Genomic DNA, 26,855 nt, shown 5'->3' on the forward strand with positions numbered 1-26,855 from the left:
CCATGAGTGAATGATGGGTTTGCATCGGACACTGAAGGGGGCCTGCCCAGCTGCATGCATGACCGCGTCGCCATGCTGGATTTGGAAGGATGCTGAGTCTCTCAGGAGTCGGAGGTAGCATTTGGGGGTGGTGTCCCAGACCCTCCTTCAGCATCAGGCACTCTAACCTCACAACACACCGCTATGGACGGATTCCAAACGAGGGAATCCATGAAACAGGCAAATGCGCTTGCGCGCCGCAGCTGTAGTTGCCTTTTTTTTTCTTTTTCTTCTTTGAATCAACCTACAGAAAGCCATCTGGCTACAAGAGGGATAGTCTGAGCTGTGGCACTTCACATTCGATATATATTTTTAATTACCACAGTAAAATTGCATAATTTTAAAAGAACCTTGTAAGCACAGCGAATAGAAATGGATTTAAACAGTACTTACAAGTTTTCACTTTGGGGGGCTTTTTGGTATAAGAATAAATAGTCAGGATATTTCCCTTCCCCAGCATTCTTCAGATAGAATTTCTAAAAGTAAACTTGCTCATTTTCTTTCTTTCAAAAAATATTTTTGCAGCCCATTCATTAGAAGTGAGAGCAGCAACACTGGTAAGATTAACAACAGGCTTCTCAATGGTAACAACAGAAGAAAATGTTTAAATTTTCTTAAATAAAAGAAATGGGATTATTTCCAAAATGACAACCATTAGGCCTTCAAGGGGAGGTCTGTGTGTCCAGAAAGAAACCACCTGGGAAACATCAAATGCTGGGCCAGATTCGGTTTGAAATTTCCATGATCTGATAACCATGGGCTACTCTCACCAGCTCCGAGACTTCCTAAAAATATATGAAATTTTTTTAAAATTCGTCTTGATTTTATTATCATAGATTTCTGTTGGTGAAATTTTTTTATATTAACTTTTTATGTATAAGCATAAGAACAGCAAGGGAGGAGATTCACAGTAATCGAATTGGTCTTTGGTACACAGGGTGGCCCTGTCCCTGAGCTAATATTGACAAAGCACCGGGGATTTCTTTTTCCTCCTCCCGCTGAGCCTTTGCCCACCCTTCATGCCACAGGCTCCGAGACGCACTGCGGACCTTTACTGAACACCTGCTCTGTGCTTCAGCCCCTCCCTCCTTCTCTCCTTCCCCAGCCCCCTGATGTCTGCGGCCCCCAGATCTGCCTCACGTGTTTCCGTGGAGACAAGGAGACCAAAAAAATTTCTAGTAAGGAAACTGGAAGAATTGTTCTAACTTAAATTTTAAACCTTCTAGCATCAGAGCACACTTTAGACCTCACTGCCCGGAGAATAAACTGCTACCACAAATCCCGTCACAAGGTTAAATAATATTAGTAAGATCACAACACTTGCCTCGGTATTTGCTAAGTGTCTGGAATAGCCAGATATCTCTGTAGCGTCAATGATCTTGACTAGTTCTCACACAGACGGTCTTATCTATGTAGCCCACGGTATTTGAGCATTTCTTCTAGGTCCTCAGTACCCACGATCATTAGATAGTCTCGTCATCTCATTAATATATTTACACAGCGCCCACCGGACTGTTGAGAATTACCTGGCTATCCTACATCATCAGAAGTTTTAAAATTACAAAGCAGCAAGCGTCCTTGTCAAAGACACGTAAGGTGATTTTCACCTGTTCCATGAGGTTTCCACGTGGGCCTTCTGGTCGATATTTGATAAATGAGGTTCCTCCCGCTCCCTCTCCAGCAGCAGTATTTTCCTTTCAACAACAGCCTGCGCTGCGATTGTTCCAGGCTGTCATTTTACGGCCACCACCATGAACCCTGACTGTCACTCCCCTATGGCTCGGTGAGTATCTGGGCCGGGACGGGTCCATGTACTAGAACGCCAGTAACGGAGCACTCTTCCACCCCAGGACTACGTGCTTACCTGGAAAAGCTGAAGAAGTAAAGCATGAAGAGGCCTAAGAATCTTCTCCTTCTTCCTCTCCGGCCTCTTCTTCTCCTTTCTCAGCTTCCTCAGCTTCCTCTTCCTCTGCTTCCCCTTCTGCTCCCTCTTCTGTTACTTCTTCCGTCTTATTTAAACAAAAATTTCATTATTTGTGAGAAAGGTCACAGATACACTGAGGAAAGAAATGTAAACTCTCACACTAGAGATGAGGGCGTCCCACACTCCCCACCCAACACAGACACATCCATCACACACACAATATACACAATACACATCACACACAATACACACAACACACATCACATGCACAATACACAACACACCTCACACACACAACACACAATATAATCTCACACACAACACATACACACATCACACACAATACATACACACATCACACACACAACACACATCACACACGCAACAAACACATGCACCGAACACATACATAGTATACACAGCATGCATCACACACACTAAACAACACATACACCTATCACACACACAACACACATCACACACAGTACACACACATCACATACAAGACACGCATCACATATATCACACACATAACACACACAACATATCACACACACAACATACATCACACACAGTACACACACACACACACACACACAGGCCCCACAATTTGGAATGGTGTTGCAGAGCACTACATTAATTCTAATGGGTATTCATGATTTCTCTTAAGCATGTAGTCTTTACTCATATTAACAGACTATTGTCATCAAATTATTTTAAAAATTTAGAAGGCTATTAGAAGAATAAAATACAAAAGGAATCTCCGCGAATAGAATTCTATCACAAAAGATGAAGCTTTTAAGTGTATAAGTTGGTTATATTTTGTTATAGGAATCTGATTTTTTTCAAGCCAAAGTCATCAGCAAACCTATGACACATAAGATGAAATTACTTCCAAATTAATAGTACCTCCTATCTTTATATATAAAAATGGGATTTTTAAAAATGGAAGTTTGTCTAACAACAAAGAAACTAATTATTGGAAAGATGTAATTTACAGATAATTTAAAAAATCATAGCATAGAATAGGCTAGAAATAACCTTTAGGTCTAGGAAGAGGGATTAATTTGACAAAATGACATTAAAGCTAATGAAGCACATCGATACTTACCGCCTTCCCTCCCCCAAAACCATACACACAATTCATGAATGAAAGTAGATTACAAAAGAGTATTCATCAAGACTTGATGTGTGTGTGTGTGTGTGTGTGTGTGTGTGTGTGTGTGTGTGTAACTAGTGGCTACCTCTGGGTAATGGGGCTGTAAACTATTTTTGTCTTCTTCTTTAATCTGTACTTTCTAAATTTTTTATGAAGTCATGAACTATTTCTGGGGTGCCTGAGTGGCTCAGTCAACTGAGCATGTGACTTTGGTTTCAGCTCAATTCATGATCTCAGTGTCGTGAGATCAAGCCCCAAATATGACCGTGCTGGCTGTGGAGCCTGGTTAAGATTCTCTCCCTCTCCTTCTGCTCCTCCCTGCTCACCTAAAAATAAATAAATATTTTTTTTTAAAAAAAGATCATGAACTATTTATTTGTTTTAAAATATTTTATTTACCTATATATTTTAGAGAGCAAGAGAGGGAGAGCAGGTGCACACACACAAGCAGGGGGAGGGGAGGGAGAGGAACAAGCAGACTCTGCCCAAGCACAGAGCCCTGTGCAGGGCTCAACCTCATGACCCTGAGATCATGACCTGAGCAGAAATCAAGAGTCTGATGATCAACTGAATGAGCCACCCGGGCACCCTGATCATGAACTATTTCTAATTTTAAAAAGCAACAATAGGTTTTTTTTTTTTTTTAGGGGAATTTCTTTTGACCTTCCGGACCCTCTTTAATGTTGATGACCTTCATCCACAAAGGACTTGATGAGACACTGAGATAATACATTTGGTGATTTTTGGTAAATTATTCTCCCTATCCTTGAGTTCTCATCTTGATTGAGCTCTTTGATTAGCATTTTCAAACAATTAATCAAAAAACATTCATTCACAATATTCCAAAAACTCTGGGTTACAGTGAAAGTCACTGAACGTCAGCTCACATGAGGAACTGGGATATGAGGGAAAATCTGAGAACGTCCCTTCCGACCTGCCCTCAGAATCCACTGACATTCTCTCAGCTGATTCCTCTACACACAGACATGATTCCATCCCTTCGAGGGTTTAAATTTAAACCTCCTCAACGCCCAGGTAACATGCCACAGACTCGACAAGCAAGAATCTCAATCTGCCTCATTTGGACATGTAGCGCATCGGGAGCAATAAGAAAATCACATGCTGCCCTTGCAGAGCTAAATTAATGAAATTATCGTTAAATGCCTTATAATGAAGTCCCTCCCCCCGTGCTGATTAGGAAGCAAACCAAAAGTTCTCAAACAAGAGAAAGATCCTTCTTGGAAGCTTTCACAATTAAGAATTAGAACATTTCAACCAGCAGGAAAAGAATGGTAAAGAAGAGGGTTCTTCTGTAAAAAGGTTAAGCCGAGTTACAGACCTCCTCGGGTCTGGGGTCTCTTTCCCCCTTCCCATTTCCTGCAACTCATTTCAATCACTGAAAGAAAATTAAGGATTTGGGTGTTGTTTGGGTTTTTTTACTAAACACAAGTTCTTAATATAAAACAAACATTATTGTCTTTGAAATTAAATGGACTTTTTATGATGAGTTTTTGAAATTGGCTTCCCCCTGCCAATACCTCAGGTTACCTAGAACTTATATTCTCATCCAGTGATTCTGAGTTGATGGGGCATGAGAAACACCTGAAGAGCTTGCTAACCCGTAGTTTGCTGGGCTGCACCTCAGAGGTTCTGATTCAAGAGATCTGGGGCCAGGCCTGAAAATGTGCATTTGCAGAGGTTCCCAGGTGAGGCTGCTGCTCTGGGAACCCCACTTTGAGAACCTCCACTGCATCTCTATTCCCTCCCTTGAATCATGCTGATTGATGGCCAGAGCACAGTGAGCACTCACAAGGAGCATGTTTGGCATTCATCTTCCAGGGAGGGTATGTTTCTTCCCACAATTGTGCATGTAAGTTAGAGTCATATTGTAATTACATCATTTAAATAAATATCATGGAAACCAATGAAATAGGAGCATGAAAGGATTTTTTTTTTCTATGTGAACTTAACAAAATGCTTTAGAAAGACCCAGTACTTGTAAGTCACCTTAAAAACTCATCATCAAGGGCGCCTGGGTGGCTCAGTGGGTTCAGCCGCTGCCTTCAGCTCAGGTCATGATCTCAGGGTCCTGGGATCGAGTCCCGCATCGGGCTCTCTGCTCAGCAGGGAGCCTGCTTCCCTCTCTCTCTCTCTGACTGCCTCTCTGTCTACTTGTGATCTCTCTCTGTCAAATAAACAAATAAAATCTTTAAAAAAAAAAACAACTCATCATCAAATGAGGTGCCAAAAAACTGGGACACCCAGGGAGGTCTCACGAAACCCAGACAGATTACACACCTGGCTTACTTTGTAGGCATCTTTAAATTTCTGCTCTATTTTAAAGAAGCCAAAACTAATTTTCTACACAGAAAAAGGAGTTATGTTTGTGTTAGAAAGACAATAGGTGACTCTAATCATTGAACTCTCGTTTAAAGAAATAGTCTTTGTGCTGCATCAGAAACACTAACAGTAAGTACACATGTGTATATTTCAAATTGGGGTGAAAATTCTAGGCTTCTATGTGTTTACAACTTAGCACTTGAAGTGACTTCTTCAACTGGTTAAACCACCTTCAGTTCCAAACACAGGATGTAAGGTCTTCCCTTGTACCTGGGAATGTTGGTTATTATTTAAGTATACAATCTACAAGCAAACTTATCAGCCAAACCAATAATAGGTTACATTACATTGTAGAGGATAAATCTTACTTCCTTAAATGTGTCTTTAATAGCTTTAATATTATTTTTTAGTTGGGTTTTTGTTTTGTTTTGTTTTGTTTTTTTATTTATTTATTTATTTGAAAGACAGAGATCACAAGTAGGCAGAGAGGCAGGCAGAAAGAGGGGGGAAGCAGGCTCCCTGCCAAGCAGAGAGCCCGATGTGGGGCTCGATCCCAGGACCCCGGGATCATGATCTGAGCCGAAGGCAGAGGCTTATACCGCTGAGCCACCCAGGCACCCCAATTGGGGTTTTGTTTTGTTTTATTTTGTTTTTCTTTTGTTGGTGTTGGTTTTAAGTAGGACGCACGCCCAGCGTGGGGCTTGAACTTACAATCCTGAGATCAAGACCTGAGCTAAGATCAAGAGTCAGAGGCTTTACTGACTGAGCCACCCAGGATTACCTCTAGTTTTTCTTTTAATGCTTTAATTGTGCTTTTAAATCTTATATCCTCAGTACTTTTAATTTCTGAATACTTATTTTATATGATTCTTAATCTTCTGTCTCTGTGATACTTGATTCTCTTCTATTTAAGTTCTTCTTATTCTACCTTTATTCATAGAAGGCATTTATTTTTAAATTCTTTATCTTATTGAATGCATATGTTTCCTTTACATCCTTAATTTTAAGTCTTTTTATAATCCTTTTCCTTCTTGTCAGTGGGTGTTTTCTCTTGTGGGCGTAGGAGGGTGGCCGAGAGGAAGGCTGTGCCCCAACAGGAACTCAGAGGCTCTTGCTATGCAAGCTCTTACCCAGCTTCAATCCTGGCCTCCTAAAGGAAGACAGACTCTCAACCTCAGTTCTATCAGACAACTAAAGGCATGCCGGTCCCAGCCCTACAGGGCCTCATTCACCAGTCATGGGAGGCAGGCTCCTGGAGACTCTATGGCTCGCAAGTGGATGAGAACCACTGCTCTAATATAACCTCCAGGTTGGGGGACGGCATGTTAGAAATTCTTCCCAAATTAATCCCGCTCTCCCTGGATAGATTCCCACTGGAGCCATGTTATGGTTTCCTAATGTCGCGTATCTTCCAGACACTTCATGACGAGCTGTGTGTGTGAACTTCCATGATACACAGCTATCTTTGACTCGATATTACATGCTATCTTGACATCCAGTAAAATCTGGAAGGCCGGAAATGGCCAAAGATTAGGTCTCCTACCTAAGCAGCCTGCTTTACCAAGGACCCAGGCACCACTGTGCCTGCCTTTACCCTGGAATTATTCCAACAAGCCAATCACAGGGCACACTCAGCCCTCTTGATACCACAAAGCCTGCCTCCCACCCCTCCAACTGTTCCCACTGTCCCGAGGGCACCCCCGTGCCCCTGCACTGTGTTGATGTCCTCATCCCTTGGGCTTAGAGAATATGTCATAAACTGCCATGAATCTCATCTGCCCCATCTCAGGGGCTGTGTGCTGGCCATCCCCATGACCATCAGAAGGCATCCTTCCCCTAACAGGGAGGTACACAGGAGGTATTTGAAACAACACGGCTAAGCACCATGCAAGCTGCATTAACTGTGCACACTGTGCAGTAAGGTGGAAGGGGAAGAACAGTAGCATGACCTGGTCCAGCCCTGCAGACTCCACAGGCAACACCTCTACCAGGGGGTTCCAGCTAGGGGCATCATCACACCCTATTTCTCCATCCACCTCTCTTCGATAAATTTACCTCTGACTTGCTATAGCTCCCTTCTCAGCAAGCTAAAGGAGGATTTTCGGGGATGCACCAGCTTCTTCGTGTCATGAAGAACAGGAAGAACGTGGCTACAGCTACAATTCTCTGACCTAAAAGATGATTAAGCATCACTGGTAAATACGCTACTGCACCTGTTGTCACTGTGCCTCCACTTCTTCCGTAGGTCCACAAGTAGAAATTTTTAAAAATACATGAATTCATGTAAGTTTTAAGTTGAATCTAAAAACTAAACAAACAGGGGCACCTGGTTGGCTCAGTCGGTTGAGCATCCGACTCTTTAATTTTGGCTCAGGTCACGATCTCCGGGTCATGGGATCAAGTCCTGCATCGCGCTCTGCATGCTAATCACTGAGTATGCTTGAGATTCTCTCTCTCCGTCTGCCCTTCCCCCCCACACACTCTCTTTCCCTCTCTATCTAAAATAAATAAAATCTTTACAAATGTATTTAAAAATTAAACTATGATACATTTCATCAAAATGAAAGACATTAATGCATTGATAAAATATATAAACAGCAAAGACATGATAACTAAGTGATGCCTACTTATTTTATGTGTTATGCTTGAAGCCCTTAGAATGGAGATTACAGACATTTTTTCCCCACTCTTACTCCTGAGAAAACATAATTCATTAGTAATACTGCCTAATTATGTGTTTAATTCTGTCTATATCCAGAGAACATGGGGGATCTGTAGCTATCTAGGAAAAATCAGACCATACATGTAAGCAATTAGAAAATTAAAACAAAATTATGTTTTTTCTGAATTTATGTCCCTGTAACTGTGCCTTTAGTTCAGTTTTTTTTTTTTAATAGAGAGAGGCAGGCAGAGAGAGAGAGAGAGGGAAGCAGGCTCCCTGCTGAGCAGAGAGCCCGACGCGGGACTTGATCCCAGGACCCGGAGATCATGACCCGAGCCGAAGGCAGCGGCTTAACTCACTGAGCCACCCAGGCGCCCCCTTTAGTTCACTTTTAAACCAGTAAATAAAAGTAGTCAAAAACTTAATCCTCTATCAAAACAAAATGATAATATTTCTGAAACACTTAGTATTTAAACGCTGATTTCTGGTTAAAGAAAGAAATGTGCAAGGTAGGAGAGGGTGAGGCCATCCCAACTTCAAACAGGTCTGCACTGTACCAGCCCACTGGAATTTTGGTTTGCCTGGATCAAAGTAGTAGGACCAGGCTATATCTTCTACAAATGTAAGGAAACAAGAATTTTTCTAGCCCTTCCCAAAATGGCCCTATGATAAGTGTCTGTGGGGCCAGCATATTAGAATTACTTTAATTATAAGTGGAGGGAGCAGTCCCTAAAAATTCCTCATGCCTTACAACTCGGGCAGTGAGCTTATGGAATCTTGCACTGGAGGAGTTGAAAGCAATCTCACATTCCCATAGCCTCTCACTCCATTCCCCCTTTAGACAGACGAGGTCACCAAGGCCAGAGAGAGAGTTAAATAATTTGCCAAAGGTCAGAGGACAAGTAAGCAACATAATCAGGATTGACTTTGAGGCTCCTGGTCCCTGATTCAGTGCCCTTCCTACCTACCTACCATGCTATGTCTCAACATCAGGAACAGAAAAGGCAAAATCATGGAAGGCAGGTGATAAGGACCCACCACATCCCCATTGCAGCCCCATGTTCTTGGCCAGTTCTGGAAGCATACTCTCAGATTTCTGAGGTTGGCAGAGAAAATACAGAACCTGAAAGGCTGCTTCAGCTGTCCAGGTTGAGTCAGCCCCACAGGTCTACCCAGCACAGGGAATGTCCAAACTAATCCTTACACCGCTAGCAACACACCAAGTTTCAGTGCTAAGATAATGTTCAAGAAAAGAGAGGCCCACTCTTGTTGGTTTCTTAACAATGTGTTGAGTTCAGCCCATGCTTGGGCCCTCTCTTCCATGACCCCCAGCTTCTCTCACGGGGCACAGCACCCTAGTCTTCCTTATCTCTGACCCATTCTCTACACCATGGCAAGGGATGTTGTCCCAGGACACAACACAACTTACCATGCTTCCCTCATGTTGAAAAACTTCCATCTTTTCAAGAAACTCCCATCCATTATCCTAAGGATGGCTGGAAGACCATCACAATTGGGCCCCAGCTTACCCCCCACCCTGCCATGTCCCTCACCACTCCTTGTTTCAGCCATATGGACCACATGCTACTTTCTCACATTGGCCACCTCCTAGGACACTGCTTAAAATGATACTCTCAAGGAAGAAGTTCCTGACCCACAAGGCTGAGTTATGGGATCCCTTCATCTGTTCCCATGACCATCATTTATCTATCTCCCTGATTGGTCTGTGTACTCCTTCAGGCACGGCCTGTGTCTTTATTCATTTTTGGATCTCCAGGATCTAGCCCCTGTCTGGAACCAAGGTGTAAGCTCAATAAATATGCTAAGTGACCAGATAAATGAACATATACTCTGCTAACAACTGTTTGGACCTCTAAAAACATTAATTTCTCGGGCGCCTGGGTGGCTCAGTAGTTAAAGCCTCTGCCTTCGGCTCGGGTCATGATCCCAGGGTCCTGGGATTGAGTCCCGCATTGGACTCTCTGCTCGGCAGGGAGTCTGCTTCCCCCACTCTCTCTGCCTGCCTCTCTGCCTACTTGTGATCTGTCAAGTAAACAAAAAATCTTTAAAAAAATTAATTTCTCTTTTATCCACATATCAAATTAAAATGTGCAACAGGAAATTATCAGCTATGTAGAATTTCACATTTTTCTAAATTCAATTATCTATATGAACTGCATTCAGCTGAACCAAACGCACTAACAAGACACACACTGCTAAAAATGGGGTTATCCTTAGAGCAAGCCTAGAGGACAGGAGGGTGTCCCACAGGAATCAGTGCAAGCCAGAGCTTTGACAGTTAGCCAGCAGCAATTACCAAGGGACCAAGGACTCCCTACCAATATCTGAATTGACCTTAATTTTTTAAAAGAGACATTAAATGGGGAAAGTAATTGCCCAGAGTATTTATAGAACTACTTAGCCACCAAAAAAATCAAGAATGCTTTGAAGAACCCAGGATGAGACCATCACCAGCTCTCCTAGAACATAAGCTCGGGGGGAGCAGGGATGCTGTCATTTTCATCGCTCTGATCCCAGTCCCAGAATCCTGCCTGGCGGGCAGGACCACAAGCTGTCAATAACATATTGAATGGATGCACTTATATTTGCTACTTCTGCCTCTAATCCCTCATAGGAGGAGGGGGATATATTATGGAAATAGAACTTAAACTCCCATCCTTAGCTCACAGAATTATAAAACATCAGAATTGGCAGAACCTTAAAAGTCATCCATATTCAATGCTTGAGATGGACCTTTATGATTGGCAAATAATTATACCAGCAAAAATGTTTTGTTCTGTAAGATCATTATGATCACGTGGTCAGTTGAGCTAAGCTCTTGCAAATCTTAGGATACGCTATGCATCATTCAACTGACAAAGCCACAGCTTAAAATCATTTTACCTTGTTGCTCCTATAATAAAGATAGTCAGGGGAAGCCTCCAAAGTGGAAAGTCTTAGAACCTTCCCTGGCAGCTATCCTGGTTGGGAACTTGGCCAGCGAGCCAGGCCACAGAGGCGGCAAGCAGCCAGGATGAGGGACAGGTGTCAGCTGTGGTGAGTGTCAGGCAGTGGCCGGTTAGGACAGATGGCTGGTGTGGAAGGAAACGGAGAGCCAGCCCAGAGTGACCTGAGGAGGGCAAGTGGTCTCCGAGTGGCTGGAAGTCTCAGGGACAAAAGCAGAGTCCTCTCCGTCTCCCGGCACTGCAGGGACCTGGCCTGAGACTCAACAGCTCCTCAAAGACCTAAACCTATCTCTGCCCCTCAAGAAATCAGCTCTCCTCAGGACTGGTTTTAGAGGAAGCCGAGTGGGCTTTACAAGCCATAATCATGTAGTCAGGCAAGCCAAGGTCTTAAGAGATTTTGGAGAGGACCACTGAGTTGGCAAGAAGCACAACTTAAAATAATTGTTACCTCAGTGGAAACCAAACGCAAAGGTGAACCAGCTACAACATGTCCAGGCTCCCATAAAGTTTTCACGAGGCCCCCAGTCCGCAGCCCCCTCCTCAGAGTGCACCCTGCAGCTGAGGTGACCTTCCGCTTCCTTTCCTTCCTCCTCAGGTGCCACACACAGCTCGCCTCTCCCCCTAGCTCCCCGTCCCTCCCAGGTCGGCAGGAAAGGCGACCACAAAGTCCCCTCTCTACTGGGGTCTGGAGCAACAGAGGAGATCTTCTCAGGCATGAATGAACAGTCTTTCCAGTGTTCACCATCCTGCCTCCCAAATGCCCCCAACCCCCCAGCGCGAAGTAAGGCGCATCTTGGCCTCTGTCGTTTAAGAGCCGGGATGCTTGGGTTGGTGGTCAGGGGAGGTCCGTTTCACTACAGGAGGTGATGGCTTCTGTCTCCATTTCTGATTTGTTTTTTAAACCAAGAGTGATATTCTTAGATAAATATTTCTCACCATTAAAATGGCGTCAAAGGGGCACCTGGGCAGCTCAGTCAGTGAAGCATCTGCCTTTGGTTTGGGTCATGATCCTGGAGTCCTGGGATGGAGTCCCATGTCATGGTCCCTGCTCAGTGGGGAGTCTGTTCCTTCCTCTCCCTCTGCTCCTCCCCAAGCTCAAGCTCACACTCTCTCTGTGTCTCTCTCTCAAATCAATAAATAAAATCCTTAAAAAATAAATAAATAAAATGAAATAAGATAAAAAGGCATCAAGTACATCCCGAGTGAGCATGTGCAGCAGTTAGAGGAACAAACCCACACCTCGGATGCTTACTCAGCTGGTTATCTGGTTATCCCTCGGTTTACTGCTACCAGATGCCGCAGGCAGTTGCTACCATTGTACTCTTGAAAACTGTTCTTAACACACAAAGGAAAGGTCTGCAGTGATGGTGCACACTGAGTCAGCCCTGTAGTCCGTTCCACAGAGAGGCAGTGGCATCACATTCTGGTGTCCACACTGCCCCGTGGCTATCAGGGACATCAGCCCTGGGCGCCACCACAGGCAGGCCACATAGGACGCTGAACAATGTCCCTGTACATCTGTAATTATTTCAGAATGAAAGGTGAAAATATGTTTGGACTCTTTGTCATCAATAGTGTGACCAAATGCCAAGATATGAATGATGTTTTGTTTTCCTTAGCACACAACACTGGGGACAGGGAATAGAGTTACTACCCCTCCCACACTCCAAGAAGAGAGCCACAGATTGGTGGTGGATCTGGGCTCCTGGGGAAGAAAACAGAGGCCTTGCTTTTTAAGACCCTAGGCCAGCTAGGAGAGGCGATGAATCTCGACAGTCCCTATAAAGGGGGGCTTGGAGCTTGGGGCTTGGAGTTGTCTTGACAGAAGCAGCCAGAGTGGAGACACAGGGGCAGAAGGGGAAACACTGACCCCCAGGGCAACAGATGTGCTCCGACAGAGGCAGAGGCCTGACCCAGCCAAGGGGCCAATGCCCACCAGCCCCTCCCCCTGATGGAAGGTCCCGCCAGCATGCGGTGGAAGGCTGCAGCAGATATCATGCTGTTAGACAGAAGAAGCTGACATTCTTGCCACATGATTTAGGACCCAAAGGAGGCCCACGGATCCTGGAGCCCTTCTATTCCCCACGGAGGGAGCAGAGGGAGCCCTGCTGTTCAAGTACAACCAGCCAGAAGGAGCAAAATGTTAAGACTCCATGAAATCTCCGTCAGGTGGTTTTCAACAGACCAGAGCTTTATCTAAAAAAGCTCTGGCTTTTTGGATGATCTGGGCTGTAAGATCTAGAAGAATCTCCCAGGACATGTCTAGTGCTTTGAAAATCAGTGTTTAGGGCGCCTGGGTGGCTCAGTGGGTTAAGCCGCTGCCTTCGGCTCGGGTCATGATCTCAGGGTCCTGGGATCGAGTCCCACCTCGGGCTCTCTGCTCAGCAGGGAGCCTGCTTCCCCCTCTCTCTGCCTGCCTCTCTGTCTACTTGTGATCTCTGTCTGTCAAATAAATAAATAAAATCTTTTTTAAAAAATAAAAAAGAAAATCAGTGTTTAAAGAGGTAAGACCTAGCAATCTAGTTAGCTTTTCCGTTGGTTACAAATTAGCCGATCTAAGCCCGAGTGCACCGTGGGTCGAAAAGGGTGACGATAAGTAGCCTGGGTGGCCGTCCCATCTTAACCCAGAAAAACAAACCCAAGGCGTGCCTGGGTGGCTCCGTCGGCTGAGCATCTGACTCTTGATTCCAGCTCAGATCATGATCTCAGGGTCAGGAGACGAGACCTATGTCAGGCTCTAGGCCCAGCAGGGAGTCTGCGATTCTCCTGCCCTCTGCCCCTCCCCAACGCACTGGCTCTCTCTTTCTCTCTCTCAAATAAATAAATAAATCTAAATGAATGAATGAATGAATGAACCTGAAAACAAACAGATGGGAGGTTTTTTAAGTACAAAATGCAACCATTCAAAATATCAGATAGTTTGATCTCCTTTTCAAATTTCAGTCCATTTTCCTCTATATTCAATCCCAAAGCTAATCATGTTACTATGTCATCTACGATGCCCACTGACAAATCATGGGGTTTCTTTCCTATGCAACTGAATTAAAGTAAGTCAAAGAGCATGAATCACTTGTCAAATGGGAGAAAGTCAGAATCTATCTTTATGTAGAATATGATTAAAGAGTTGAAGATGAGTTTGATCATTAATGTGAGTAATACATTCATCTAAAATTAAAATGTCTTTTACTTAGTCATTTCTCCATCAGAGCCCAGGCAAAAATAACAAAAATGATTTTTTTTTAATTCCTATCAGGATTCACAGGATTATAATTTACCTTGTAAAGAGTTCTCAATTCAAAAAAAAAAAATACTAACAAAGAGAACCCCAGACCTAATGGCTTACCACCTCCCTGAACAGTAGCTGAGAAGAGAAAGTAGACCCATCTTTGCTGTAGTTATGAAAATGTTACCTTCCCTGGGAGAAAGGGATTAGGGTGTAATGTTTCTTTGTCTCTCTGTCTTACAGGAAGCAAACTGGGTTTCAGAAAGTATAAATCAATAATACCCTAAGAGGGCACTAGGAAATTCCTGTAAAGTCTGCATTATAAAAACACGGATTTTTAAGTGACAATGTAACGAGATTACTACTATATTTAATTTAAAATTTATTATTCCTGAATGATACAGGCTGCCATGAAACTCCATCTAACTTCTAGGTTGGGATTAAAGATCCTGTGTTTTTCCAAACTAAAGACTTCAAAGAGTCTTGAATTATCAACACTTTGAAATAGCCATCTTTATTTTTTTTTAATTTTGCTTATTTATTTGACAGAGAGAGACACAGTGAGAGAGGGAACACAAGCAAGGGGAGTGAGGTGGGGAGAAGCAGGCCTCCCGCTGAGCAAGGGGCCCTATGCGGGGCTCGATCTCAGGACCCTGGAACCACGACTCAAGCTGAAAGCAGATGCTTAATGACTGCTTACGACCAAGGCACCCCTAGCCATCTTTAAATATGAGGAACTTACTGCCCTGGCCCCTCCAGATTTAAATTCTTTAAGATACAAATGAATTGATGCCCACGCCCATCCCAACAAGCCCATTAACATGGTTCCTAGGGCCCTTTCTAACCATCTGCTGGGAATGAGATATCTACACCTCTTCTGGAATCAATAAATCAGTTAAAAAAGCCATAAATAGATAAAAATGCAAACCATCATGGTTCAGTAAACAAGTCTTTGTTGCAACTGGCCCGATGCATTTCGACCTCTAAAACTCTGAGCGGGGCTCAGCCCAATGCCCCCAACCCCACACACTCCCTGAGCACCACCATTTCCGCTTACCTGGCTTCCCAGCTACATATTCAGAATTCCATGACCAAGTGGCCCATCTGCTCCCCCATTCTCTCAGCCTGGCCATTCTATAACTACAGTCTGCCCTGCGCTCCCATACCCACCCCTCTGCCCTTTATTCTGGGGCCCCTGAATTGGGACCCCTTTAGAATTAGATCACAGGTCTTGGAGCTGCTGATATTCCCATGATTGGATCTGAACTGACTATGGGTTTCCCTCCCCAGGGGCCCCTTCTCTATCCCCAGGTCCTACTGGCTTCCCACAAAATGTCCCACCCCCTTACCTCTGTGTCCCCAGTAGGCGATGTTCTTGGCAGGCGTTCGCTGGGAATCCATCATTACTCATAACCAAGGGATAAGGTCCCTTGTTTTATGAAGAACTTGAACCTAACCTACCCATAACAACACAACTATAGATTATTAAAGCCTTGTCTAGCCTGCCCCTCCAGGCCTGGGTTCAGGGTCCTTCTCTGGCTTCCTTTTAGTCCTCAACTTGCCTTGACCACGGTAGTGAACACTTCCTCCTGCTTCTTCACTGGCTGAATGCTCAGCTCCTGGCTGCCCTGCTCACTTCAGTGTGCCCAGGAGGATTCCTGGAACATGGAAGGTGCTGCAATGCTTGTTGACCTGAATCCAGAGAAACCATGGGGCAAAAAACCAACACTCACATTCTTCTCTTGAGACTCGGCAAGGTCGCCCGCATCCCCGTTGTCCTCTTTTTGTGCCTCGTTTTCTCCACTCTCTTCAGTCTTCTCTGTTCCCTGGTCATGAAGCAAACCCATGGTATCATTAACCTTAAATAAGATTTCTAGGGAAAACCAATCCACACATGCTACGGTTTTCTTACTTGGATATATAAACAAAGGGAACACAGACTTCCTATTTGGTCACTTTGCTACTAGTACAGAATCACCACCCCCTGTATTGCTCATTGGACCTCCTGTTGTTGGTCAGTACATCTGAGTCATGTGCATGGTAGAGAAATAAACACACTAATGAGGAGCTATAATTCACCCATTTAAGGCTTATGAAGATAACTCCAAAGGATTTGATATTCAGGCAGAGTTTGTTTTCTGTTGCTTGAGTGGTGGCAGGCTTTATAATTTTAGAGAGTAAGAAAAGATGATAGAGAATAGAGAGAGAGATAATAGATGGATAGATGGATGGATGGATGGATGGATGATGGATGGATAGATGGAGGGATGATGGAGGGATGATGGATGGATGATGGATGGATGCAATGGATGGATGGATGATGGATGGATGGGTGGATGGATGGATGATGGATGGATGGATGGATGGATGATGGATAGGTGGATGATGGATGATAGATAGTGAATAAATAAATGGATAGATGGATGGATGATGGGTGGGTAGATGGATGGATAGATGGATGATGGATGATAGACAGATAAATAGATAGATAGATACTCTATCTATGTAGAGTTGAATGACAGAAAAATGAAAACCAAGTAGACATTCTGAGGAAGGTAGTCAGGGGGAAGATGGTTCAAGATACTAACTCTTACCTCTGCACTGCTCTGTTCCTCTCCCGCTACATCACCATTGGGAAGAGATGTTTCCTCAGATGATTTTTTCACCTGCATTATATAAATTGAGAATGTTTGAGAATTTTCTTGAGGATAATAGCTTACATTTCAACATTTTTTAACTATTCAAATTATGTTTGTCTTCATCCTTCATTTTATCTTTACAACACTGTAGCCTGACAGGTAGGATGGTTACTACCACTCACACTGTAGAGATGAGAAAATCAAGGCAGAAAGGTCACACTGCAAGTCAGAGGTGGGACTAGGTCTACACCTCCTACTTTATGCTCTTCAGACTTACCCACAGTTGCCAACCTTCTAAAATATTAAGCTAATTTTCTCATCATAAGAAGTTGTTTTGTAACTGTGTGAGGTGATGGATATCGGCTAAACTTATTGTAGTAATCATTTAACAATATGTACATACATCAGATCTTTACATTGTATACCTCAGACTCATAAAATGTTACATGTAAATTATATCTCAACAAAATTGGGAGGAAAGCAGTTACTCATATTTCAAAGGCAGTTAAACTATAGATTCATCCTCTAATGCCATGCTCCTATGATAATCAATATCAAAATTTCCATATGTACCTGAAACTATCCTAATACATACATATAGGCTATTTTTTTTTATTGGTTGCTATTTTTTTATAATTTTTGTTGTTTTTAAAGCAGACATGAGAACATGGGGCACAACTTGATTTTTTAGCTTAATATATCATGGACATTGGCCCAAGTTAAATCAGACGGTTCTGACCTCATTTTTTTTTAAAAAATCTGCTAAATATTAAACATACAATTTATTCAAATATTTCCCAGCTGACAGCTTTTCAGAATTTATCTGTTTGTACTTTATAAACAACACTTTACTAAGCTGAATAAAATGATGGGTTTTTAAAAAATTTTTAATTAGATCTCTTTCCAAAAAAAGAAACTGTAGCAATTCATATTCCATAGTAAATAAATGAACATTCTCTTTTCCTTTATCTTCATGACCAATGAAGATGATAGCTCTTTTTGATCTCCGATAACACATTGGGGACAAAATGGAATTTTATTTTTGTTTTAATTTACATTTTCCTAATTAAGAAGAGAAAGCATATTTTTCATGAGTTTTAGCCACTTATACTTCCTGTCCAGCTACCTGCCTTCATATGTTTTGCCCCTTTTCACTTCAGTTGTCTGTCTTTTATTGTCAATTTTTAGAGGTTCTTTATATAATAGAAATATTAGCTCTCTGTCAGGTTACAACTTTTTTTTTCGTCTACAAAGTTTTATAAATTTTGTTTCTCAGTTTTTAGTCTTTTACATAAAATAAATTTATCTAATTTTTATTATCTGAAATGCAGTGCTGTTCTTCTATATTAATTAAGAACACCCACAGCTTTAATTACTCTAGAATTTAATTTTACATATAATGTAAAGTAGGGCTCTGTTTTCCAGATAAACAGCAAAGTATATCTGCATTATTTATAGATCATCATTTTCCCATTTAATTAAGATGTTTTTGTCATTTATTAAGTTTTATGTATATATTTGGATCTGTCAATATACTATTCTATACATGAATATCAAGACATACCCATGAATATATTTATCAGTTCCATGCTAACATACTGCTTTTATCAGTGTAGTGTTTAACATGAATTTTAATATTCAGAAAGGAAAGTTCCTACACAAAGTCTTTTTTAAATTTTTCTCAGCTCTTCTCAGACATTTTTTATTCTAATAAATTTTAAAATCATTTTTCCTGGTGTCAAATTTTTAAACATAAGCTTTTGGTTAAAACAGCATTAAATAGGGGTGCCTGGGTGGCACAATTGGTTAAGCGTCTGACTCTTGGTTTTGGCTTGGGTCATGATCTCAGGGTTCTGAGACCAAACCCTACTTGGGCCTCCACACCAGCATGGAGTCTGCTTGACATTCTCTCTACTTCACCCTCTGACCCTCCCACTTGTGCTCTTTCTCTCTAAAATAAATAAATAGATAAATCTTTTTTTTTTAATTTATTTGCCAGATTGAGAGAGAGAGAGAGCGAGCACAGGCAGGCAGAGTGGCAGCAGAGGCAGGGGGAGAAGCAGGCTCCCCGCTGAGCAAGGAGCCCGATGCGGGACTCGATCCTAGGACGCTGGGATCATGACCTGAGCCGAAGGCAGCTGCTTAACCAACTGAGCCACGTAGGCATCCCTAAATAGATAAATCTTTAAAAAATAAAATGAAATACGTGGGAGGAGTCAAGATGGCGGAGAAGTAGCAGGCTGAGACTACTTCGGGTAGCGGGAGATCAGCTAAATAGCTTATCTAAAGATTGCAAACACCTACAAATCCAACGGGAGATTGAAGAGAAGAAGAACAGCAATTCCAGAAACAGAAAATCAACCACTTTCTGCAAGGTAGGACTGGCGGAGAAGTGAATCCAAAGCGACGGGAAGATAGACCGCGGGGGGAGGGGCCGGCTCCCGGCGAGCGGCGGAGCAACGGAGCAAAATCAGGACTTTTAAAAGTCCGTTCTGCTGAGGGACATCGCTCCAGAGGCTTAACTGGGGTGAAGCCCAGGCGGGGTCAGCGCGGCCTCAGGTCCCGCAGGGTCGCAGAAGGATCGGGGGTGTCTCAGTGTCGCAGAGCTTACCGGTATTAGAACGGGGAAGCCGGCTGCAGAGACAGAGCCGAGGAGTGACTCTCAGCTCAGGGTTGCCTTGAACCGGTCGCAGGCTCGGTCAGCTCGGAGCGCGGCCGGAGGCCAGAGTGACGGGAGTCATTGGGCGCTGTTCTCTGAGGGCGCACTGAGGAGTGGGGCCCCGGGCTCTCGGCTCCTCCGGGCCGGAGACCGGGAGGCCGCCATCTTTATTCCCGTCCTCCGGACTCTACGGAAAGCGCTCAGGGAACAAAAGCTCCCGAAAGCGAACCCGAGCGGATGACTCAGCGCGGCCCGGGGTAAGGGCGGTGCAACTCCGCCAAGGGCAAAGACGCTTGAGAATCACTACAACGGGCCCCTCCCCCAGAAGATCTACGGGAAACCCAGCCAGGACCAAGTTCACCTACCAAGGAGAACGGCGGAATTCCAGAGGAGAAGAAAGCAAAGCACGGAACTCATGGCTTTCTCCCCATGATTTTTTAGCCTTGCAGTTAATTTAATTTTTTTTTTCTTTTTCAATTTTTTTTTCTTTTTCTCTTCTTCTGCTAAATTTTTTTTAACTTTTACCATTTTCTTTTTTTTAACGTTTTTTAAATAGTTTATCTAATATATATATTTTTTTTTCCTCTTTTTATATTTATTTCTTTATCGGCTTTCTTTTTTTTTAATAGTTTTTTTTTTCTTTCTTTCTGAACCCCTTTTTATCCCCTTTCTCCCCCCTCACAATTCAGGATCTCTTCTGATTTGGCTAAAGCATATTTTCCTGGGGTTGTTGCCACCCTTTTAGTATTTTACTTGCTCCTTCATAAACTCTTATCTGGACAAAATGACAAGGCGGAAAAATTCACAACAAAAAAAAGAACAAGAGGCAGTACCAAAGGCTAGGGACCTAATCAATACAGACATTGGTAATATGTCAGATCTAGAGTTCAGAATGACGATTCTCAAGGTTCTAGCCGGGCTCAAAAAAGGCATGGAAGATATTAAAGCAACCCTCTCGGGAGATATAAAAGCCCTTTCTGGAGAAATAAAAGAATTAAAATCTAACCAAGTTGAAATCAAAAAAGCTATTAATGAGGTGCAATCAAAAATGGAGGCTCTCACTGCTAGGATAAATGAGGCAGAAGAAAGAATTAGCGATATAGAAGACCAAATGACAGAGAATAAAGAAGCTGAGCAAAAGAGGGACAAACAGCTACTGGACCACGAGGGGAGAATTCGAGAGATAAGTGACACCATAAGATGAAACAACATTAGAATAATTGGGATTCCAGAAGAAGAGGAAACAGAGAGGGGAGCAGAAGGTATATTGGAGAGAATTATTGGAGAGAATTTCCCCAATATGGCAAAGGGAACAAGCATCAAAATCCAGGAGGTTCAGAGAACCCCCCTCAAGATCAATAAGAATAGGTCTACACCCCGTCACCTAATAGTAAAATTGACAAGTCTTAGTGACAAAGAAAAGATCCTGAAAGCAGCCCGGGAAAAGAAGTCTGTAACGTACAATGGTAAAAATATTAGATTGGCAGCAGACTTATCCACAGAGACCTGGCAGGCCAGAAAGAGCTGGCATGATATATTCAGAGTACTAAATGAGAAAAACATGCAGCCAAGAATACTATATCCAGCTAGGCTATCATTGAAAATAGATGGAAGATTAAAAGCTTCCAGGACAAACAAAAACTGAAAGAATTTGCAAATACCAAACCAGCTCTACAGGAAATATTGAAAGGGGTCCTCTAAGCAAAGAGAGACCCTCAAAGTAGTAGATCAGAAAGAAACAGAGACAATATACAATAACAGTCACCTTACAGGCAATACAATGGCACTAAATTCATATCTCTCAATACTTACCCTGAATGTTAATGGGCTAAATGCCCCAATCAAAAGACACAGGGTATCAGAATGGATAAAAAAACAAAAACCATCTATATGTTGCCTACAAGAAACTCATCTTACACCAGAAGACATCTCCAGGTTTAAAGTGAGGGGGTGGAAAAGAATTTACCATGCTAATGGACATCAGAAGAAAGCAGGAGTGGCAATCCTTATATCAGATCAATTAGATTTTAAGCCAAAGATTATAATAAGAGATGAGGAAGGACATTATATCATACTCAAAGGAACTGTCCAACAAGAAGATCTAACAATTTTAAATATCTATGCCCCTAACGTGGGAGCAGCCAACTATATAAACCAATTAATAACAAAATCAAAGAAACACATCGACAAGAATACAATCATAGTAGGGGATTTTAACACTCCCCTCACTGAAATAGACAGATCATCCAAGCAAAAGATCAACAAGGAAATCAAGGCCTTAAATGACACACTGGACCAGATGGACATCACAGATATATTCAGAACATTTCATCCCAAAGCAACAGAATACACATTCTTCTCTAGTGCACATGGAACGTTCTCCAGAATAGATCACATTCTTGGTCCTAAATCAAGTCTCAACCGGTATCAAAAGATTGGGATCATTCCCTGCATATTTTCAGACCACAATGCTCTAAAGCTAGAACTCAATAACAAGAGGAAATTTGGAAGGAACCCAAATACATGGAGACTAAACAGCATCCTTCTAAAGAATGAATGGGTCAACCAGGAAATCAAAGAAGAATTGAAAAAATTTATGGAAACAAATGATAATGAAAACACAACAGTTCAGAATCTGTGGGACACAACAAAGGCAGTCCTGAGAGGAAAATATATAGCGGTACAAGCCTTTCTCAAGAAACAAGAAAGGTCTCAGGTACACAACCTAACCCTACACCTAAAGGAGCTGGAGAAAGAACAAGAAAGAAACCCTAAACCCAGCAGGAGAAGAGAAATCATAAAGATCAGAGCAGAAATCAATGAAATAGAAACCAAAAAAACAATAGAACAAATCAACGAAACTAGGAGCTGGTTCTTTGAAAGAATTAATAAGATTGATAAACCCCTGGCCAGACTTATCAAAAAGAAAAGAGAGAGGACCCAAATAAATAAAATCATGAATGAAAGAGGAGAGATCACAACGAACACCAAAGAAATACAGACAATTATAAGAACATACTATGAGCAACTCTACACCAACAAATTTGACAATCTGGAAGAAATGGATGCATTCCTAGAGACATATAAACTACCACAACTGAACCAGGAAGAAATAGAAAGCCTGAACAGACCCATAACCAGTAAGGAGATTGAAACAGTCATCAAAAATCTCCAAACAAACAAAAGCCCAGGGCCAGACGGCTTCCCGGGGGAATTCTACCAAACATTTAAAGAAGAACTAATTCCTATTCTCCTGAAACTGTTCCAAAAAATAGCAATAGAAGGAAAACTTCCAAACTCATTTTATGAGGCCAGCATCACCTTGATCCCAAAACCAGACAAGGATCCCAACAAAAAAGAGAACTACAGACCAATATCCTTGATGAACACAGATGCAAAAATTCTCGCCAAAATACTAGCCAATAGGATTCAACAGTCCGTTAAAAGGATTATTCACCACGACCAAGTGGGATTTATTCCAGGGCTGCAAGGCTGGTTCAACATCCGTAAATCAATCAATGTGATACAACACATTAATAAAAGAAAGAACAAGAACCATATGATACTCTCCATAGATGCTGAAAAAGCATTTGACAAAGTACAGCATCCCTTCCTGATCAAAACTCTTCAAAGTGTAGGGATAGACGGCACATACCTCAATATTATCAAAGCCATCTATGAAAAACCCACTGCAAATATCATTCTCAATGGAGAAAAACTGAAAGCTTTTCCGCTAAGGTCAGGAACACGGCAGGGATGTCCGTTATCACCACTGCTATTCAACATAGTACTAGAAGTCCTAGCCTCAGCAATCAGACAACAAAAGGAAATTAAAGGCATCCAAATCGGCAAAGAAGAAGTCAAACTATCACTCTTCGCAGATGATATGATACTCTATGTGGAAAACCCAAAAGACTCCACTCCAAAACTGCTAGAACTTGTACAGGAATTCAGTCAAGTGTCAGGATATAAAATCAATGCACAGAAATCAGTTGCATTTCTCTACACCAACAACAAGACAGAAGAAAGAGAAATTAAGGAGTCCATCCCATTTACAATTGCACCCAAAACTATAAGATACCTAGGAATAAACCTAGCCAGAGTATAGAGACTTAGTATAGAGACTAAGAATCTATACACAGAAAACTATAAAGTACTCATGAAAGAAATTGAGGAAGACACAAAGAAATGGAAAAATGTTCCATGCTCCTGGATTGGAAGAATAAATATTGTGAAAATGTCTATGCTACCTAAAGCAATCTACACATTTAATGCAATTCCTATCAAAGTACCATCCATTTTTTTCAAAGAAATGGAACAAATAATCCTAAAATTCATATGGAACCAGAAAAGACCTCGAATAGCCAAAGGAATATTGAAAAAGAAAGCCAAAGTTGGTGGCATCACAATTCCGGACTTCAAGCTCTATTACAAAGCTGTCATCATCAAGACAGCATGGTACTGGCACAAAAACAGACACATAGATCAATGGAACAGAATAGAGAGCCCAGAAATGGACCCTCAACTCTATGGTCAACTCATCTTCGACAAAGCAGGAAAGAATGTCCAATGGAACAAAGACAGCCTCTTCAATAAATGGTGTTGGGAAAATTGGACAGCCACATGCAGAAAAATGAAATTGGATCATTTCCTTACACCACACACGAAAATAGACTCAAAATGGATGAAGGATCTCAATGTGAGAAAGGAATCCATCAAAATCCTCGAGGAAAACACAGGCAGCAACCTCTTCGACGTCAGCCGCAGCAACATCTTCCTAGGAACATCACCAAAGGCAAGGGAAGCAAGGGCAAAAATGAACTTTTGGGATTTTATCAAGATCAAAAGCTTTTGCACAGCAAAGGAAACAGTGAACAAAACCAAAAGACAACTGACAGAATGGGAGAAGATATTTGCAAATGACATATCAGATAAAGGGCTAGTGTCCAAAATCTATAAAGAACTTAGCAAACTCAACAGCCAAAGAACAAATAATCCAATGAAGAAATGGGCAGAGGACATGAACAGACATTTCTGCAAAGAAGACATCCAGATGGCCAACAGACACATGAAAAAGTGCTCCATATCACTCGGCATCAGGGAAATACAAATCAAAACCACCATGAGATATCACCTCACACCAGTCAGAATGGCTAAAATTAACAAGTCAGGAAATGACAGATGCTGGCGAGGATGCGGAGAAAGGGGAACCCTCCTACACTGTTGGTGGGAATGCAAGCTGGTGCAACCACTCTGGAAAACAGCATGGAGGTTCCTCAAAATGTTGAAAATAGAACTACCCTATGACCCTGCAATTGCACTGCTGGGTATTTACCCTAAAGATACAAACATAGTGATCCGAAGGGGCACGTGCACCCGAATGTTTATAGCAGCAATGTCTACAATAGCCAAACTATGGAAAGAACCTAGATGTCCATCTACAGACGAATGGATAAAGAAGATGTGGTATATATACACAATGGAATACTATGCAGCCATCAAAAGAAATGAAATCTTGCCATTTGCGACGACGTGGATGGAACTAGAGGGTATCATGCTTAGCGAAATAAGTCAATCGGAGAAAGACAACTATCATATGATCTCCCTGATATGAGGGAGAGGAGATGCAACATGGGGGGTCGAGGGGGTAGGAGAAGAGTAAATGAAACAAGATGGGATTGGGAGGGAGACAAACCATAAGTGACTCTTAATCTCACAAAACAAACTGAGGGTTGATGGGGGGAGGGGGTTGGGAGAGGGGGTGGGGTTATGGATATCGGGGAGGGTATGTGCTATGGTGAGTGTTGTGAAGTGTGTAAACCTGGCGATTCGCAGACCTGTACCCCTGGGGATAAAAATATATGTTTATAAAGCTGTAAAAAAAAAAAAAAAGAAAGAAAAAAAAAAAGAAAGAAAGGATGAATCCCCAAGTTTTGTAGCAACATGGACGGGACTGGAAGAGATTATGCTGAGTGAAATAAGTCAAGCAGAGAGAGTCAATTATCATATGGTTTCACTTATTTGTGGAGCATAACAAATAGCATGGAGGACAAGGGGAGATGGAGAGGAGAAGGGAGTTGAGGGAAATTGGAAGGGGAGGTGAACCATGAGAGACTATGGACTCTGAAAAACGATCTGAGAATTTTGAAGGGGTGGGGGGTGGGAGGTTGGGGGCACCAGGTGGTGGGTATTGTAGAGGGCACGGATTGCATGGAGCACTGGGTGTGGTGCAAAAATAATGAATACTGTTATGCTGAAAAAAATAAAAAAAAATTTAAAAAAAAAATAAAATGAAATAGCATTAATTATATTTATTAGTTTAGAAAATGTTCACTTGTTACTGTTTAGTCAACAAATCCAGACACATTGTAGGTCTCCCTATTACTTTAGTATTTGTGGGTGTCCTTCAGAATAAAATTATGTTCTTCAAAATATGAAGCCCCAGATTTTTCTTGAAAAATTTATTCCTAATTATTTTATGAATTTTTGTGACCATCGTGAATGAAATTTGTTTTTTACATTCTAACTTCCTATCTGTTATTGTTGATATAAACAAAAACTACTAATTTTTATGTTTTTCTTTTATCCAGAAATGTCATAAACTCATAATTCTAATAGATTTTATTGAAGTTTCTTGAGATTTCTAGTTGTACAATTACATCATATACAAATAAAGATAATTTTTAAATTTCACATGAATTGCTTATATACATGATGCATTTTGTTTTCCTACATTACTATAGTAACCACAGCTTTTAAAACAAAATTTAATAATATAGTGATGACAAGCATGCCTATCTTGCCTCTAATAGTAATATAAATGATTCAGTATGTCATGATTCGTTGTAACACTTACGGCTGCCTTTGGATAATTGGTTTTTATCATCTTTAATTAGTTTCCTTCTGTTTATATTTTAATCCATTTTAGTTTTAACTAGGAAAGTCTGAAGAATTTTATCAAATATCCTGTTGGTATTTATGGAAACAAACATATGGGTTTATTCCATCAATCAGTTCATGGAACTAAGTATGTTAAATATTGCTTTGTATTATACAGTTTGCTAACATTTTATTTAGACTTTTCCCCTCTGTACTTACAACAAGAATTGATCTAGGTAAAATTGAAAGTATTCTAAGTAATATATCAACTGGTCAGGGGCTTATTTTATTTCATTTCTCTGTTAAAATTATATATAATCAAATTACATGTATGCATTCAAATTACATTTACTCAAATTATATAT

General features: G+C 41.8%; 1 protein-coding gene across 1 annotated transcript in view; it reads right to left on the reverse strand.

Moving 5' to 3' along the window:
• Window positions 1-26,855, reverse strand: part of SH3BGR (SH3 domain binding glutamate rich protein) — a 54,847-nt gene that overhangs the window by 1,205 nt on the left and 26,787 nt on the right. Inside the window, exons 4-6 of the mRNA XM_047719859.1 lie at window positions 16,908-16,979; window positions 16,047-16,139; window positions 1,904-2,048 (exon numbers count right to left, since the gene is read on the reverse strand). Of these exons, the coding sequence (XP_047575815.1) occupies window positions 1,938-2,048; window positions 16,047-16,139; window positions 16,908-16,979 (276 nt within the window). The 3' untranslated portion in view covers window positions 1,904-1,937. The remainder of the gene's footprint in view (window positions 1-1,903; window positions 2,049-16,046; window positions 16,140-16,907; window positions 16,980-26,855) is intronic.

The sequence above is a fragment of the Lutra lutra genome, chromosome 1 (assembly GCF_902655055.1).
Source record: "Lutra lutra chromosome 1, mLutLut1.2, whole genome shotgun sequence".
In the NCBI taxonomy this organism is placed as follows: Eukaryota; Metazoa; Chordata; class Mammalia; order Carnivora; family Mustelidae; genus Lutra; species Lutra lutra.